At 38.7% G+C, this 14,879-nt stretch overlaps 1 protein-coding gene across 4 annotated transcripts in view; it reads right to left on the bottom strand.

Annotated features, from left to right (window-relative positions):
* ANKRD17 (ankyrin repeat domain 17) overlaps window positions 1–14,879 on the bottom strand; it is a 131,663-nt gene that overhangs the window by 46,783 nt on the left and 70,001 nt on the right. For all 4 annotated transcript variants that reach the window (XM_084625803.1, XM_084625804.1, XM_084625806.1 and 1 more), the window contains exons 6-10: window positions 11,228–11,461; window positions 8,252–8,346; window positions 3,264–3,501; window positions 2,504–2,695; window positions 2,000–2,109 (exon numbers count right to left, since the gene is read on the bottom strand). In XM_084625803.1, the coding sequence (XP_084481929.1) occupies window positions 2,000–2,109; window positions 2,504–2,695; window positions 3,264–3,501; window positions 8,252–8,346; window positions 11,228–11,461 (869 nt within the window). The remainder of the gene's footprint in view (window positions 1–1,999; window positions 2,110–2,503; window positions 2,696–3,263; window positions 3,502–8,251; window positions 8,347–11,227; window positions 11,462–14,879) is intronic.

Below are 14,879 nucleotides of genomic sequence, written 5' to 3'. Positions count from 1 at the left end.
ACAAAATATGAAAACAGGCTTACAAGATTGCAAAAGGGCAAGTTTCTAAAGGGATCTAAATCCAGCCTGCACTTTTTCAGCTGAAATATTATTACCATCACAAATGACTACATTTTGACGTTTAATAACCCAATAATATCCACAAACTAACCGACTTATCTTGATGACATCTGTAGAACAGGGATAATACCAACCCACCTTTGTAAAGAGCTTTGAGATCCCCGGATGAAAAGTGTAAGTGTGAAGTATTAAAATGTTCAGATTGTAAAGCCCATGTTTATGGGCTTTTTTAAAGAAAAGAGTTCCCTTATTAATAAGCTTCAGAGTTAACTTCATTTTATGTGGCATTAATATAATGCTCTACAGGCATTCTCAACAGATGCTGAACATGGACAATGTCTCTGTTTACCTCAATCATCTTTATTCCATTACCTAAATACAGTTTATCAACACCTAGTAATTAAAGCAGGAACAGAATTGACATCTTTAATAGTCGCTATTGAAAGTGGGGTGGGGGGGAAATCGGGCTTTTCACTTGCAGCATAACAGAAACAGCTATTTTCTGGTATTATCCAGAATGTGGAGTGGATCATTTCTGCATTTTCATTTGAAATGCTTCATATAAATGACACGGCAGCAGTATTTTTCTGCTCAGGCTACTTTTAAGGGGCTGGAACAGCTTTGGAAGCCAGCCAAGGTAAGTCAGACTAACGCAGTGGTCTCCAACCTTTTTATACACAAGATCACTTTTTGAATTTAAGATCAACCCAGGATCAACTCAATCCCACACTCTCCATTCTCTCCTCCTGTCACTCACTCTCCCTCATCCTCACTCACTTTCACCGGGCTGGGGCCGGGGATTGGGTGCAGGCTCTGGGCTGGGGTCGAGGGGTTTACAGTGTGGGAGGGTGCTCCGGGCTGAGCCTGGAGCAGGGGTATGGAGTGCAGAAGTGAAGGGTGCAAACTCTGGGAGGGAGTTTGGGTGCAGGGATCATATGGTCACACTGCACCTAATCTCATAGAATCCACTGGACATTTCATGAGTTTTACTTTTTATTAGTGTCATTTGTGGTTTATAGATACAAAATCATTCAGGGATTGTCACAAATCAGTGTAACATTCTCAACTGTGGAGAGTGCATTGGCTGAGCCTGAGAAAGGGGGTTGGGGTGCAGGAGTGAGGGGTGCAAGCTCGGGCGGGGAGGAGAGTGAGGGGTGTGAGCTCTAGGAGGGAGTTTGGGTGCAGGAGGGGGCTCCAGGCTGGGGCAGAGTGTTGGGGTGTAGAAGGGGGTAAGGGGTGTGGGTTCTGGAACGGAGTTTGGTGCAGGAGGGGACTCCGGGTTGGTGCAGAGGACTGGGGTGAGGGCTCTGGGAGGGAGTCTGGTACAGGGGGTTGGGATGCGGGAGGGGATGTGAGGTGTAGCCTCCGGCCGGGATGCACTTACCACAGGCAGTTCCCGGCCAGCGGTACAGCGGTGCTCAGGCCCCACGCCACTCCTCGGAAGCAGCTGGCTGCTGGCACATCTCTGCGGCCCCTGGGGGCGATAGGGGCAGCAGGTCTCCATGCTTTGGCCGGGAATCCCAGGGGCCACAGAGATGTGCTAGCAGCCAGCCACTTTCAGGAGCAGTGTGGGGCCACGGCAGGCAGGCAGCCTGCTTGAGCCCCGCTGCACCGCTGGACTTCTAGTGGCCCAGAGATTGCACTTGACTGGCAGAGGCTCCAGGATCAACCAGTCAATTACGATTGACAGGTTGGTGACCACTGGACTAAAGCATTTTGAGAATTGCTTTTAGATAATGAAATAATCATTTTACATCAAACTGGGGAGAAGAATCACTAATTCCCACAGGGTCAACAAGCTACACAAAACTGCATTTGGATAACATATTTAAAGTAAAATGACAGGGAGAATTTAAAAAAACAAGTTTTCAGCAATTAACATTCAGTGCTCATTATATTTTTTTTATTTCTGATTTAAAACCATCATCTAATTCCTTACCAAATCTGCACCTGCCTGAAGTAAGACATCTGCTACATCAGTATGGCCATTTTCACATGCGTATGTCAGTGCTGTGTCACCTGTGGCTGTTGTTGCGTGCGCATTAGCCCCTGAAAAGCAGCATTAATGAACACGTAAGCTTTAAAACAATCGTCTAAAAATATCCAAGTCTCTACGCTCCTAACGGAACAGATTGTAAACCGCTTTTTTATCATTCAATCAAAAGTTGATTAAAATATTCCTTTAAAGATTTTATCAGCCATACTCCGAAATGAGTCACGAAAGACACAAGTCCCCTCAGAACTGAAGTTTGAGCTACTTATTACTCTCCAGCGGTAAACCTATATCCAAAATATTAAATAGTCTAGAACAGTTACATAAATCACTGCAGAGTTTAACTTCATAACGCTGCTAATGAAGGTTTATCAACATGGGCACAGGTACCCTATTCAAGTAAACAAACCTGTAGAACCCAACTAAGCAGAACAAAAAATGACTCCATACCTGCAGCTAGTAAATATTTAACGAGCTCCAAATGACCCTCTTGAGCAGCTTCCATTAGAGGTGTGGAACATCCAAGCTCTATATCAGCTCCTGCCTTAATAAGAAAATCAGCAACTTCCAGAAAACCTCCACAGCAAGCTAAAGTTAAGGCAGTTTCCTGAGTCTCTTCTGTTTGAGCATTGATGTTTGCTCCTTCCAAAAACAAGAAACAAACCCCCCCCCACCAAGATCAAGTTAGTTACTGAAACAAATATTAAAAAGTTAATTTCTTTAATGAAAGACATGTAAAATGTAAAGCTGATTTGACTACTCTGTTTCAAAGAAAACTCCTGAAATTATTTGAGATCCACATAATTACAACTGTCTCTGACTAGCAGGGATTGCTCACGTGATCTCAGTGAGCACTCTTTTTTCTGTAAGATTCCAGAAGCATATTCCCCAAGTGGATCTATGCAGAGGCCAACTTGAAGAACCTAAATTTTATATATTGGTTAATCAGTATGTAAAGCTATTCTGTAAAACGCATTTTCAGATTACCAGTTGCTCATTTACTTCTCACTGATTAATCTGAATTTATTTGAGGATTATTTCTTGTTAAAAAGGTCAGGATGTTGCATCTGGAAGAAAGACTATTTGAATAGGAAAAGACTGAAAAAAATAGCACTGTAACTAGTTTTGTAAATTATGCATTGATATTCATATTTCTAGATGCCCATATAGTATTTTCAAACCTACTGAGTAGACACACAGTTATAGTTACCTTGACCTAACAATAATGCCACCATCTCTTCATGACCTTCTCTGGCTGCTTCCATTAGTGGTGTATATCCTTCATCATTTACCTCCTCCAAGTTAGCCCCACGTTCAATTAATAATGCTGCCAGCTCTACATGTCCACCACAGGCTGCCAACGTTAATGGAGACTCAAAAGAGTCAGCAGGCATGTTCACTTGAGCACCACTGTCAAGAAGTAACCTAGCAACTTCCACATGGCCATCCTAAGAATGCAAAAAACATAAGATGAACAAAGCACAAATACAGGCAACACAAGTTTTGCCCTGACAACCAGAACTTGGCTTAAAGATCATACTTCAGTTTATGTATACTTCATTCAGACCCAATGCACTTTGTGGTTGGGATTTACAACAGAGTCTATGTACACAAATCCCACTGAATTTCAATGGTCTTCTAACACCCTTTGACATTTTTGAAAATCCAAATAGCTAAAACAGATTAAGTGAGTTAAGATGGGAGCAAGATCAAACCTGAAGTATTTTCAAGCATTCTCAAAGCCTCAAATGTAGACATATTGCTACATTATATAGCCCCCCAAAAGTTAAATGTGTGGTTCACAAATTGGTGAACTTAATACAGCATATGAATGTTTTAAAAAAAAACATGTTGACATCTATAGAACTTCACTAAACTACACTAATTCAAACAAAAAAGGTTTTCTTCACCCAACTTTTTAGTAACAATTCAATACAGAAGTGTGGTAATGAGGATTCATTAACTTTGACTTAATTCGCACAGAATTTACTAGTACCTTATGAATTATAAAAAAATTAAATAAAAATAAGAAACAAGTTATCAAGATTCTAATGAAATTCTGATCCCATCATAAAAAAAAATTTACTTTTCTGTCAAAATATTCATCGTATTAGCCAAACAAGCCCCTTCACGGAAAGAAACAGACACTATCATAAATTTCACCATAAAATTACTATAATACAACCTGCTGCACACTGAGTAAAAAAAATTCTTGCTTCTTCCTAAGCTACTGTAAGACATTTTTAGTCATCTTTCCAGTGGATAAAGTTGAACTTGGGTGCTCTTTTTTATATATGTTATATAAAGAAGACATGGAAGTGTGTATTTTATTGTTTAATTTAAAAAATTTAAGATATATGAGGAATATAATGTCTGGTCCTCCCAGGTTTTGCTGAAAGATTTGTTGGGGTCTCAAGATGTATGTCACTAAGCTCTCATCTTAAAGGGGCAGAGGTGTTTTATCCTTAAAAAATTCCCTTTCTCCAAAATGCCAGACATTCATTCATTCATTCAATCAATCTAAAAAAAAATTAGAACAGGGATTAAAAATCACTACTCCTCTCAGTCACTCAGCTTGCATTATCTTGGCTCTTGTGATGTCATTTCACTAGATATCCACTCAGTCTATCAGGCATGACAGGACCTGAAATTTTAACCAGGTTAAAAAAAAGAAAAAAAAAGAAAAAAAAAAAAAACACCCACGCAGACATTCCCTTATACATCATATGCAGTAAAACAGTGCACAATATCAATTTTTCCCCCCGCCAGCCCCTTAGTTGCTATCTTGATGGACAAAATAGTAAATACCAAAATGCAGTCTCTGAAGTGATTTTTTTCTCCCTTAAAAGCAGACCATTTGGGACAAGTGTGACATGGATATTTATTCTCAATGACAGAGGAAATTTAGTTCCAGAAGAATGCAGGGGAAAAAAATTCTCAATTTGAGAAGCTGCATCCCTCCTTCTGAGGCCTCTTGGAATTCAGTTCCAAGAGAGGTAAGAATCAGACAGAGGCAAGCAACCACCCACCAACACAAATCCTCAGGCATTTGAGCTAGCCACACATGTCCATTTTTTCAGAAGAAAGCATGAGTGTGGTGGAAATGGGGTGCTAGTTTAAAAAAAAAAAAGCGAAGTGACACCACAGAAACCACCTCTACTTCTATCAGCTGTTCTCCTAAACTCACAGGGGGATATGGTCCATTTTTGTGGCTTACTATATACAGAACTGGAAAGGACTGTATGCCTTCGGAAATCACTCCTTGTCACTGATGCCCTTTTGGCTTTACCTTTAATTTATAGGCTGGCGTCTTGACAGATATTAGCTGCCTTAGTTACTATAAATCATTCAGGAAAACCATACATAATATACCCATTTCTAAATGTGAAGTAAGACCTTTCAATAAGTGAACCTTTAGCAGGAAGGTTATCAGATTTTTGCTTAGCCAGACAGCATATTTTGTCTGTTTTGTCATATTTTGTAAGTTTCTTGCTATACAATAAACTTATCTAAGGCCTGGTCTACACTGCGGGGGGGGTCTATTACTCATTTTATTATTTTTCATTTTTATGTGAAATCACACAGCAAGCATCCATCTAATTGCTCTGGCTTCTCAATATTTAGCATCAGTATCTCAAAAACAAAAATGAACTGCCTACATCCTTCGAGCCTTCTAGAAATTAATTAAAAAATTTTAGCACCCACTCCTCAGTTCAATCACTTGCAAAATCGCTTAAGTAGATATAATACCACCCAGATTTGTAGTCTTTATATTTATTTCAGGAAAGGGAAGACTAAACTAAGACTTCAATAAGGATTAGGGGCATCATTTTACAATCATCTTCAGACAGGTTTATAATGTGAAACAGGTTTATAATGTGAAAGGATTTCTTACATCAAGCACACACATATTATTTACAACACACACACACACACCCCTGCCCCCACTTTACAAGCTAGTTGCTTTCCAATAGACAAGATCAGTTCCTGTCCAAGGAGTTCACAATCTAAGGATGAACAGAGACTAAGCAGGGATGGAAAATACACAATATGTTAAAAAAAGGGGGGGGGGGGCGGGGAAGTATTTAAAGTACATTCATACTAGAACTGGGTCTTTGAAAGGGACATAACAGTAGAGAGGAGTAAGGCCCTTGAGAATGAGTTCAGGAAAATTCCCTTTGCAGAAGGGCAGCCTAGAAAAGGCATGGAGATATTTATGTCAGAAACTAACAAAACCATTCAGCACAGGACAGGAGGCTAGTAGGCTGGGGGGGTGCAATGTTAAGAGAGACAAGACTTCATAAGCTGGAATGGCTATATAAAGCTTATTTAGTTATACCAAGTTTTCAAGAAGATAAGAAGCTTGAATTTGATGTAACAGAGGAGGAGCCAGTGGACAAATTCAAAGAGATAAGTAACTAACATCATCAGAATGGGCAAGGAAGTTAAACTTCAGCATCTAGCAAAAGTTAAGCTATACTTTCTCTGCTTTGATTCTGTTCTTCATTTGCATGTGAATAACACAACAAAACTCAAAAAATTTATTGGAAATTTTTTTCAGTTTCTCTGTTTAAGAGGGAATGGAGAGTCATGATACAGCACAAAGAAAAGAAAACTGCTATAATTTCGGGAAAAGGGAGGGGAAAACAGTCACAAGCAATTGTTTCCTTCTTATTATTTAGTAGGAAACCTTGATACAACATTCCAATAACGCCTTCCGTGTACAGAGTTATTATGCGTATCTGCACACACCCATCACTCTAGGGGACTAAATTCCTGCAGCTTACATGTCATTAGACTTGGGATAGGTGAGGTGCATGCTGAATATTACACACTGAATCTTTGGTGTTGCAACAGGATAACTAAATGGAAAGATTCTGAAAAAGACCCAGATTTGCTGGAACTAAACCTGCCTGGATAGCTACTCTAAATTTAATCAAAAGTGAAAGAATTCAAATAAATCCATCAATATCTTACACGGTAAATGGGATAAATAACCAATATTATTATTAATATGAATTATATGCTGACAAACAGCTTTCCTAAACTGTCATGCAAGAGACCCAAAATCTTCAGACTCCAGCATGGACAAAAATGAAGCTTGAGGGATAGAATGATAATCTTCTCTTGGACAGAGGCAGCTGAACAATTAATATTGCGAATTGTATGGGTCACAAGTCAACAAACTAAAACCATAGGAACTGAACAGTAAGTTAGACCAAGCCTGTGTGAGATATGACTTTCATTGCTATCACTTGGATGATAGACGATTGTAGCTCTTGCCAAAAAAATTGACTAAAATGAAATACAGCGTGAAATGGATGATCACCCACATATCATTTCTTTTTTTAATTAAACTAACTTTGAAGGGCTGTAGCCACCTCTAAGATCTCCCCTATCATCATCATTACAGATTTTTAAATGGCTATGAAGTCATGTGATCTAGAGCAACACTTTTTGTAAAAGAAGCTGGAAGAGGAACACATGGGAAATGGAAAGTCTACACATGGCAAGTTTTGTTTTATTTTTTTGAACGAGCTTCCCCGAACTGCAATAGCATGTGCTGAATGCCTCCAGTAACCAGGCAAAGACAAGCATTCAGCCTATAAGTTTAGAAGGTAAAAACATGTACATTTTAAAGTTATCTGCTAAATGCACATTTTAATGTGACCACTGGGAGCATTCATTTGATATTGTTACAGTTTAGGGATTCCTGTGAGAAGATTTGAAGGTTACCTTGAAGTTCAAAGCTCTTCTTTCAAGCCAGAGTGATTGTAGTTAAGATATGAGCTGGTGACTCAAGTGTAGTAAAATACTACTCACTTATTTCAAGACTTCTTTGTGCAGGCCTCAGAAATAACCAAATTCTAAAAATTTTTATTGGAACATGGCCAAACATGTGCTAGCATAGCAGTCAAAAGTGTCACCCAGTACAAAATATGATTCTTGTGAAGCATAAAATGAGTGCTAATTTAGATCATTCTGCTTTAGAGAAGTATTGTCTTAAACCATGTTTTCTTTACCCTCTTTTGAGTATGGGGAGAGATAAAAATAATGAGACACAAAGAATGGGCATATATAATTTAAATTAGATTGTGTACCAAATAGACAAGAGGATCGTTGGTTTGTGGATCTTCTCCAGCAACTGGAGAAACGCTAAATATGCTTCCATGCTACAGCAATGTATTTGTTTCTTACCATACAAGCTTCCATTAAAGCAGTGTGCATTTCATCTGTTTTATGCTCCTGGTCTGCACCTGCCTCCAGAAGAAACCTCACCATTTCTAAATGGCCTAAATTGAAAATACATAATTAATAAAAACCTCAAAACCTGTTCAACAAGTCACATTCTTCTGTTTTGTGTGTGTGTTCATAGACTGAAACACAGCAGAAAGGTTTTAACACATCTAGTTAAACAACGCAGGACTCAGTTACAATACCATAAACAAAGAAAATTACTTTGGAAATCATCACTTCCACCTCCCATATTTTTAGCAAGGGTAAAAATCAGACTTTTACTGCAAACATCATAGCCTACATTATCCAATCACTAAAATAGTGTACAAGTGCACTATTCCGTGTGATATGCTACAAGAATGTTCAATTAATTGCACAAATTTCATATCACTTTATAGGGACTTCAGATACTGTTCAGAAAGAATACTAGACTAACTGGTTTAATCCTAACTTTAATTGTAAGCATGTTGTGAAAGGCTGCTGTCCATTTATTTATGAATACTGTATATGACCGGTGTATAGAAATATTTATTGTATGACTGTATAGGATTAATTCACTGTATGCACAGGTGGATTTAGTTTAATAGCAGGGTCTTAGGAAACCAGCAGAAAGGCAGCACAATGTCTCTAGATGAATAACCTCCTGGTAAATAGGTCAACAAGTTAAGAGAAAATACCTGAGATTATCTGAGCAGATGGCTACTTTCCAGCTCCAGCCGAAGTACACAGCTGTTTTGCCAAGGCTGGGAGCATAAAGTTCAAAGGGACACTAGCAATTAACTCATTCTCCAGAAGGAGGGACACAGTTGTTTGGGCCTGTAGGAAAGGAACAGGCTGACACACATACAGGCCCTCCGGAGGGGGTTTGGAATGGTTGGGCCTTCCTGGTTTCCAGGGGATGGTAATCCATGGGTGACAGATGTGTATAAACCGTTTTCAAAATCCTCTAATGTTTCTGTGTTCCTACTGTTAAAGATTAAACAATATTTTGTTTTAAGAAAGCAGTCTTGTCAATCTATGTACCAGTGACCCCAAAGGGAAGACTTGCAGGGGCTGAGCCCAGTCTGACTTGCTAGGAAATCACAATTGCTATACAATAGGCAGTAGCCCATGACCTTTTATAAGAGTGGGAGAATTGAGGGATTCCGCCCCAGGAGAGGCGAAACAAGAGGCCTAACACCTGAAGAGGGCTCGCTCAGAGACCAGAGAGGGGTCCAAAGGCACAGCTGGGCCTGTACCTGTACCACAATCCATTTTCAACTTTTTAGTCATGGAGTTGAGGGGTGGGGGGGAAAGAATCCTGCAAGCCAAGACAGCAACAAAAAATAGTGATAACAACATTGTCACACTCAGGTTTTCAAGCCTCAGACACGAGATCTGGAAGCAAATTAGAAAGCCAAAAAGAGATCAGAACCTCCAAGAAAGAAAGGAATACAAGACTGAAGGAGCACTTTGAACACAGCCAACTTGAACTCCAAGTTCTTTCCTATGCAAAAGAGTGAGGAGCTGTGTAAATACAAACTTGCGCGGTTTGCTTTTTACTCTGCTTCCAAAGCTCACAGATCAGGATTCAAAATCCAATCATATTGCTCTGTTATAATTCATTTTCAGAAGACTCCATTACTACTTACTCTTTTCTAAAGACCATCAAAAACCACATCCCAATACCTAGGGTAATAGAACAGTGCAACAGGAACAATCAGAAAAATGTAATCAAGAATATTAGAACAAAATTTATGATCACCCAAATACCTCAGTGCTCAGCTACTATGCTGATGTAGCTACTTAAGTATGTAGACTACAGACCGGACACTAAATGGAAAGCACAGATCCATCATAATAACTATTTGAGTGAAACCTGCCTTAAGTAACCATTTGAGGGACAAATTAGTTCATTTAACAGATGTGGCCTTCTAACAGAAGTAAACAAGACTTGCATTCCATGGGTCTGGGTGGTCTAAGATAGACAGTTGCCTAAAAGGGAGGCAGTGTTCTCTAGTGGATAAGGCACTGGAATGGGACTCAGAAGACCCGAGTTCTCTTCCTGGCTGTGCCACTGGCCTCGACAAGTTACTTCCCCTCTGTGGCTTTATTACCCCTATTTCACAGATGGGGAAACTATACTGACCTGTGTAAAGCACCTTAAAATCTACAAATTAAAAGCACTATACATAAAGGTATTATTCATGCTCTTTTCTACCTGTTTCACTGAATTATAATAAGAAAAGGAGTACTTGTGGCACCTTAGAGACTAACACATTTATTTGAGCAAGCTCACGAAAGCTTATGCTCAAATCAATTTGTTAGTCTCTAAGGTGCCACAAGTACTCCTGCTCTTTTTGTGGATATAGACTAACACGGCTGCTACTCTGAAACCTGAATTATAATAGTGGACTTTGTCTAGAGCAATTATAATAAACTATTACAAAATATTTTGGTTCCCCAATATCATTTTCTCCAAATAAGGGCTTAATCTTCAAGCACTTGTAGAAATGTTTTTCATATTTTGTTCAACAAGCAGCTTATTTTCAGAAGCTAGATACTTTTTTTTGTAGTGCGCAGTAAATAAATCATTCCACTGATTTTTCAGTTCACTGCATTTCTTCATGAAAGTTTGCACTTTTTCTGGTTATTTTACTGACATAACAGGATTTAAAACCTCATGTAAATAAGAGATATAAGATAAGGACCAGATTCCGATACACTTACATTGAATAGCATCTCACTCCATAAGTGGCCCCACTGATTTTAATGCAAGGTACTAAACCAGGGTTAAGGGATCAGACTCTGGTCCTTAATAAATTGCAAAATCTATACCTATCTGTAACATTGTAATTAATATATTTTAATGTTGAATACTAAGGCTTGTTAAGGAAGGTAAGGTGTTTTAGGAAAACTTCTACAAAAAAAGTAAAGGCTTTAATACTGATACTGCACCTTTGTAACAAGCCAATGTAAGTGCACTCTCCTTAAATTCATTGGAATGTGTATTGATTCCTGCTCCGTTTTCTAACAGCACTCTGGCTACTTCCACATGTCCAGCACTTCCTGCTTCCATAAGTGGAGTGTGACCATTTTCATTGTGGTCCTCAATGCTAGCGCCGGATTCCAGCAGTACCTTCACAACATCTACATAGCCCCCAGCACAGGCGTAGGTAAGTGCTGTGTTGCCTAGTACCAGGAGAGAGAAGAAACAAAAACAGAAGTTATTCAGACATTTTGTTCTGGCAACAGGAATTGTTTCTACATCCCACTTACCCCTAGACTCATTTCAATACTTAATATTAAGTCTGATATTTTTAAAATGTTTATAAAATTTTCAGGTTATGGCTCAAGAAACAGTACAATTAAAAACAAAACAACTTTTCACACGTACACCAATGCTAACAGACTAAAACCCTGAACTATAAATGGTGTCTAATGACCCGATTTGGGAGGGGGAAATGAAATCACCCCCATTTTTCTCCACGTAAATCTGCAACCTCTGGCATGACTCATCTCCACACTGATAATTTAATGGGAGGTGTGAAGAATGTGTTATTTTCAGTTTCAGTGTAGTGATACTACTCTGCACAAAGGAAAGCTGATGTTAGATCAAGTAAGGAGTGGCGTGAACTGCCTTGGATAAGATGATTTCAAGACTTAATCCCAAAGAGTTAATTTTTAGTACCCAGAGCTGGAATCAGCATATTTTCATTAAATATACTTTCATTCTTTTATGAATCACAGACAACATGAGCATTCCTCCCCCCCGCAACACCCCTTTTTATTTTTATTTTTTTTAAATGGGAATGATACTGCTACTCTACTTTCTGACAGCTATTTGGTAACGAAAAAATTTCCTATTCTTCTAATATTTATTAATAGTTTGTTGAAAGCAACATATTTGTAAAACAACTCATAACCAAGACTTCAGTAGTTAACACTCTACTTCAGGGCTGACAAGGACACTTGCAGTTACCCAAAAGTAGTTTCTCTAAAATACAAAATTAAAAACAAAATTATCGATTTGTGAAGTTATGCAATGAAACAAATTATACATGAATAAAATAATCTGGCAAAAGAAACTGCAAAGAGTAGTTAAAAATAAACTTCTCACAATCACCACATGTCCAATTAATCTCTGCCAGAATTCAAGCAAGCAATCATTTGCAACAAAGCAAATAAGTAGTCAATAACAAACTATCCAAATTATGCTCAAAATAGTATAATGTAGTCTATGTCATTGTCTTCATAGATCTGTGCTCACATTTCTTTCATTCTTTCAATGAAATTTCACTTTTGAAACTATTCACTGACTTGGGTTTTAAACACCTATCATTATCTACATACCTTTAGGGAAAAGATTATACAATGTCAAATGGATCAATAGCCACAAAGAACTATGCCTATGCTTTTTCTTTTTCTTTTCTTTTTTTTTTAACATAGATTGCTCATGCAATTAGAAATATCTAGTGATTTCCAAGCCTCACCAAATGTTAAAATAAAAACAGTTGGTAAGTTAAATGTATAGCAAAGGTATGTCTCCAGATGAACTTCAAATTTCATTATCGGCTTAATACAGCAAACACTTATAATCTAATTTGTATTCATGATAATAAAGCTGTAGTCTCTCAAGTGGCACACAACTGCAGCTGTCCACAGTCTAGAATTATAGGGTGAATCCAGCTCTTATTTAAGTCAAAAGGAGAGCTATCATTTAACTTCAACAAAGCCAGGATTTCACCCATAGCTTCTGCAATGCTCTAAAGGTTTAGGAAGTCACATAACTCATGGTATGGATCCCAAACCCATGAAAACTATCAACATTTCTGCTACTTACAACTCCTTTGGAGATTTTCAAGGTGTGACAGATATGGCAATTTTCTCAAAAGTACCCTTGAAAGACATTATATTAAGTTTACGCATTATTGTGGACTGAGATTGTATGTAACCTTGGGGGCCCGGGGGGAGAGAAGTGACAGATGTGAGACCTGGGAGTTCAAAAAACTATATTGAAAATGTGCCAGACAGGTATGGACTTTTGGGACAATAAGTATAAATGGATTTCCTGGGGAATCCCTAAGGAAGAGGTTAATGCAAATTCCTAAATCCAGGTACGCAAATACCCAGCCTTCTGAAGTTACTCAGACAAGAAGGTAATTGTCTCCTGGTTGCCAGGCACAGGAGGCCAAGATCAAAGGCCTGGGCTATATAAAGAAATGACTAATTTGCCCAGTTTCTGTTCTGGATCTAAGACAAAAGCATTTGTAATCACAGGAAAAACCCAGTTGTGGGTTTTGAAGGACTAAGGCCTATCACAGCCCTATATTGGACGGGGAGTGACCTCTGGTAAGCTTTTTAGCATCCGTGTAGGTTCTTTTATTGTTTCAGTGTTTTCTCTGTAATGCTCTTAACTTAAGAATGAATGTGTTTACTTAGAAGGAGCTGTGTAGTAACTTATAACTGCGGGCAATGCTCTGGTCATAGTCCAGAGAGAGAGCAACAGAGAAAGCAAAGCACAAGTGCTGGCCTTTTTAGGCAAACTGGCTTGCTGGAGATATCTCAGTGTGAGGCAGGGAGCTATGCCATCTTGAAATCTCCGGTCAGGAGAGAGTGAGATGCAACTTTCTGCCCAAGTGAGTTGATGGCTAGGAGCCAGAAGCCTAAAGTGGATGTTCTGGGTGGACCATGGAGGGGGAAAAAAACAGGTGCACTTGCTCTGAAATGGACATGAGGCAAGTGAAAATCATGGTATGTGTTGTTTCATTCAGGATTTTTTGTATTTTTTCAACCGTACTGCCTCACAATTTTAAAGGGGTTTTTTAGCAAAGGTTTTTTTTTTTTTTTTTTTAAAGATTTCTTATAGGAGGAGACAACTAGTTGTCTTATTAGGACACACTAATGGATTATGAAGTATGTGCGTGTGTATTTTATCTTGACTCTAAAACTTCATGTTCCAAATAGACAACTGGCAAAGAGATATAGGACACCGTTATTTGTTAGGACCACAATTTTGTTTCTCTTCCTTCCCCCCATGCGCATCCTGTCTCTGCCCCCTTCACTTCCTTGATCTTAATGATCTTTTAATCTGTTCTCTCCTTTATATCTTTTTTGCTCTCATTCCCATAGTACCATTCCATCTCTTGGATTGCCAGTTTCCCCTGCTACTGTTCATCACAGAAAGTGCATCCAGACTAGCTGGCAGACAATTATTCACACTGATTGATGGCTAGTGAGCATGTTTGTCAATGAGTCCAGTACATGTTGCAAAGTTTAGAACAATACACACTGTGGTCTATAGTCTATTATTTGGGCAGGAATGAACTTTATCACCACTTGCAAATGAAGATGGAGTAACAGCTACTGCAAAAGTGAAAAAGGCAGATGTAAACTTCAGCGTCTTGTTTGATTAAGACTGGGGATACAGACCATATGTCTGGAGTCAATCTTTTTTATTTCTCCAAGAAATATGAAAGCAACAGGCAAACACAGTGGAGGGGGGAACAAACAACTGCCTCACCAGAAGGACATCAGATGCACAAAGATGCAAAAAAGCTAAGCGTTTCCATGACAGAACACTCTCAGACATTCACTGTTCATCGTGGCA

This window comes from Lepidochelys olivacea, assembly GCF_965140295.1.
Source record: "Lepidochelys olivacea isolate rLepOli2 genome assembly, chromosome: 4".
Taxonomy (NCBI): domain Eukaryota; kingdom Metazoa; phylum Chordata; order Testudines; family Cheloniidae; genus Lepidochelys; species Lepidochelys olivacea.
The sequence above is the reverse complement of the archived record's forward strand: the minus strand, read 5'-3'. Positions and strand labels throughout refer to the sequence as shown.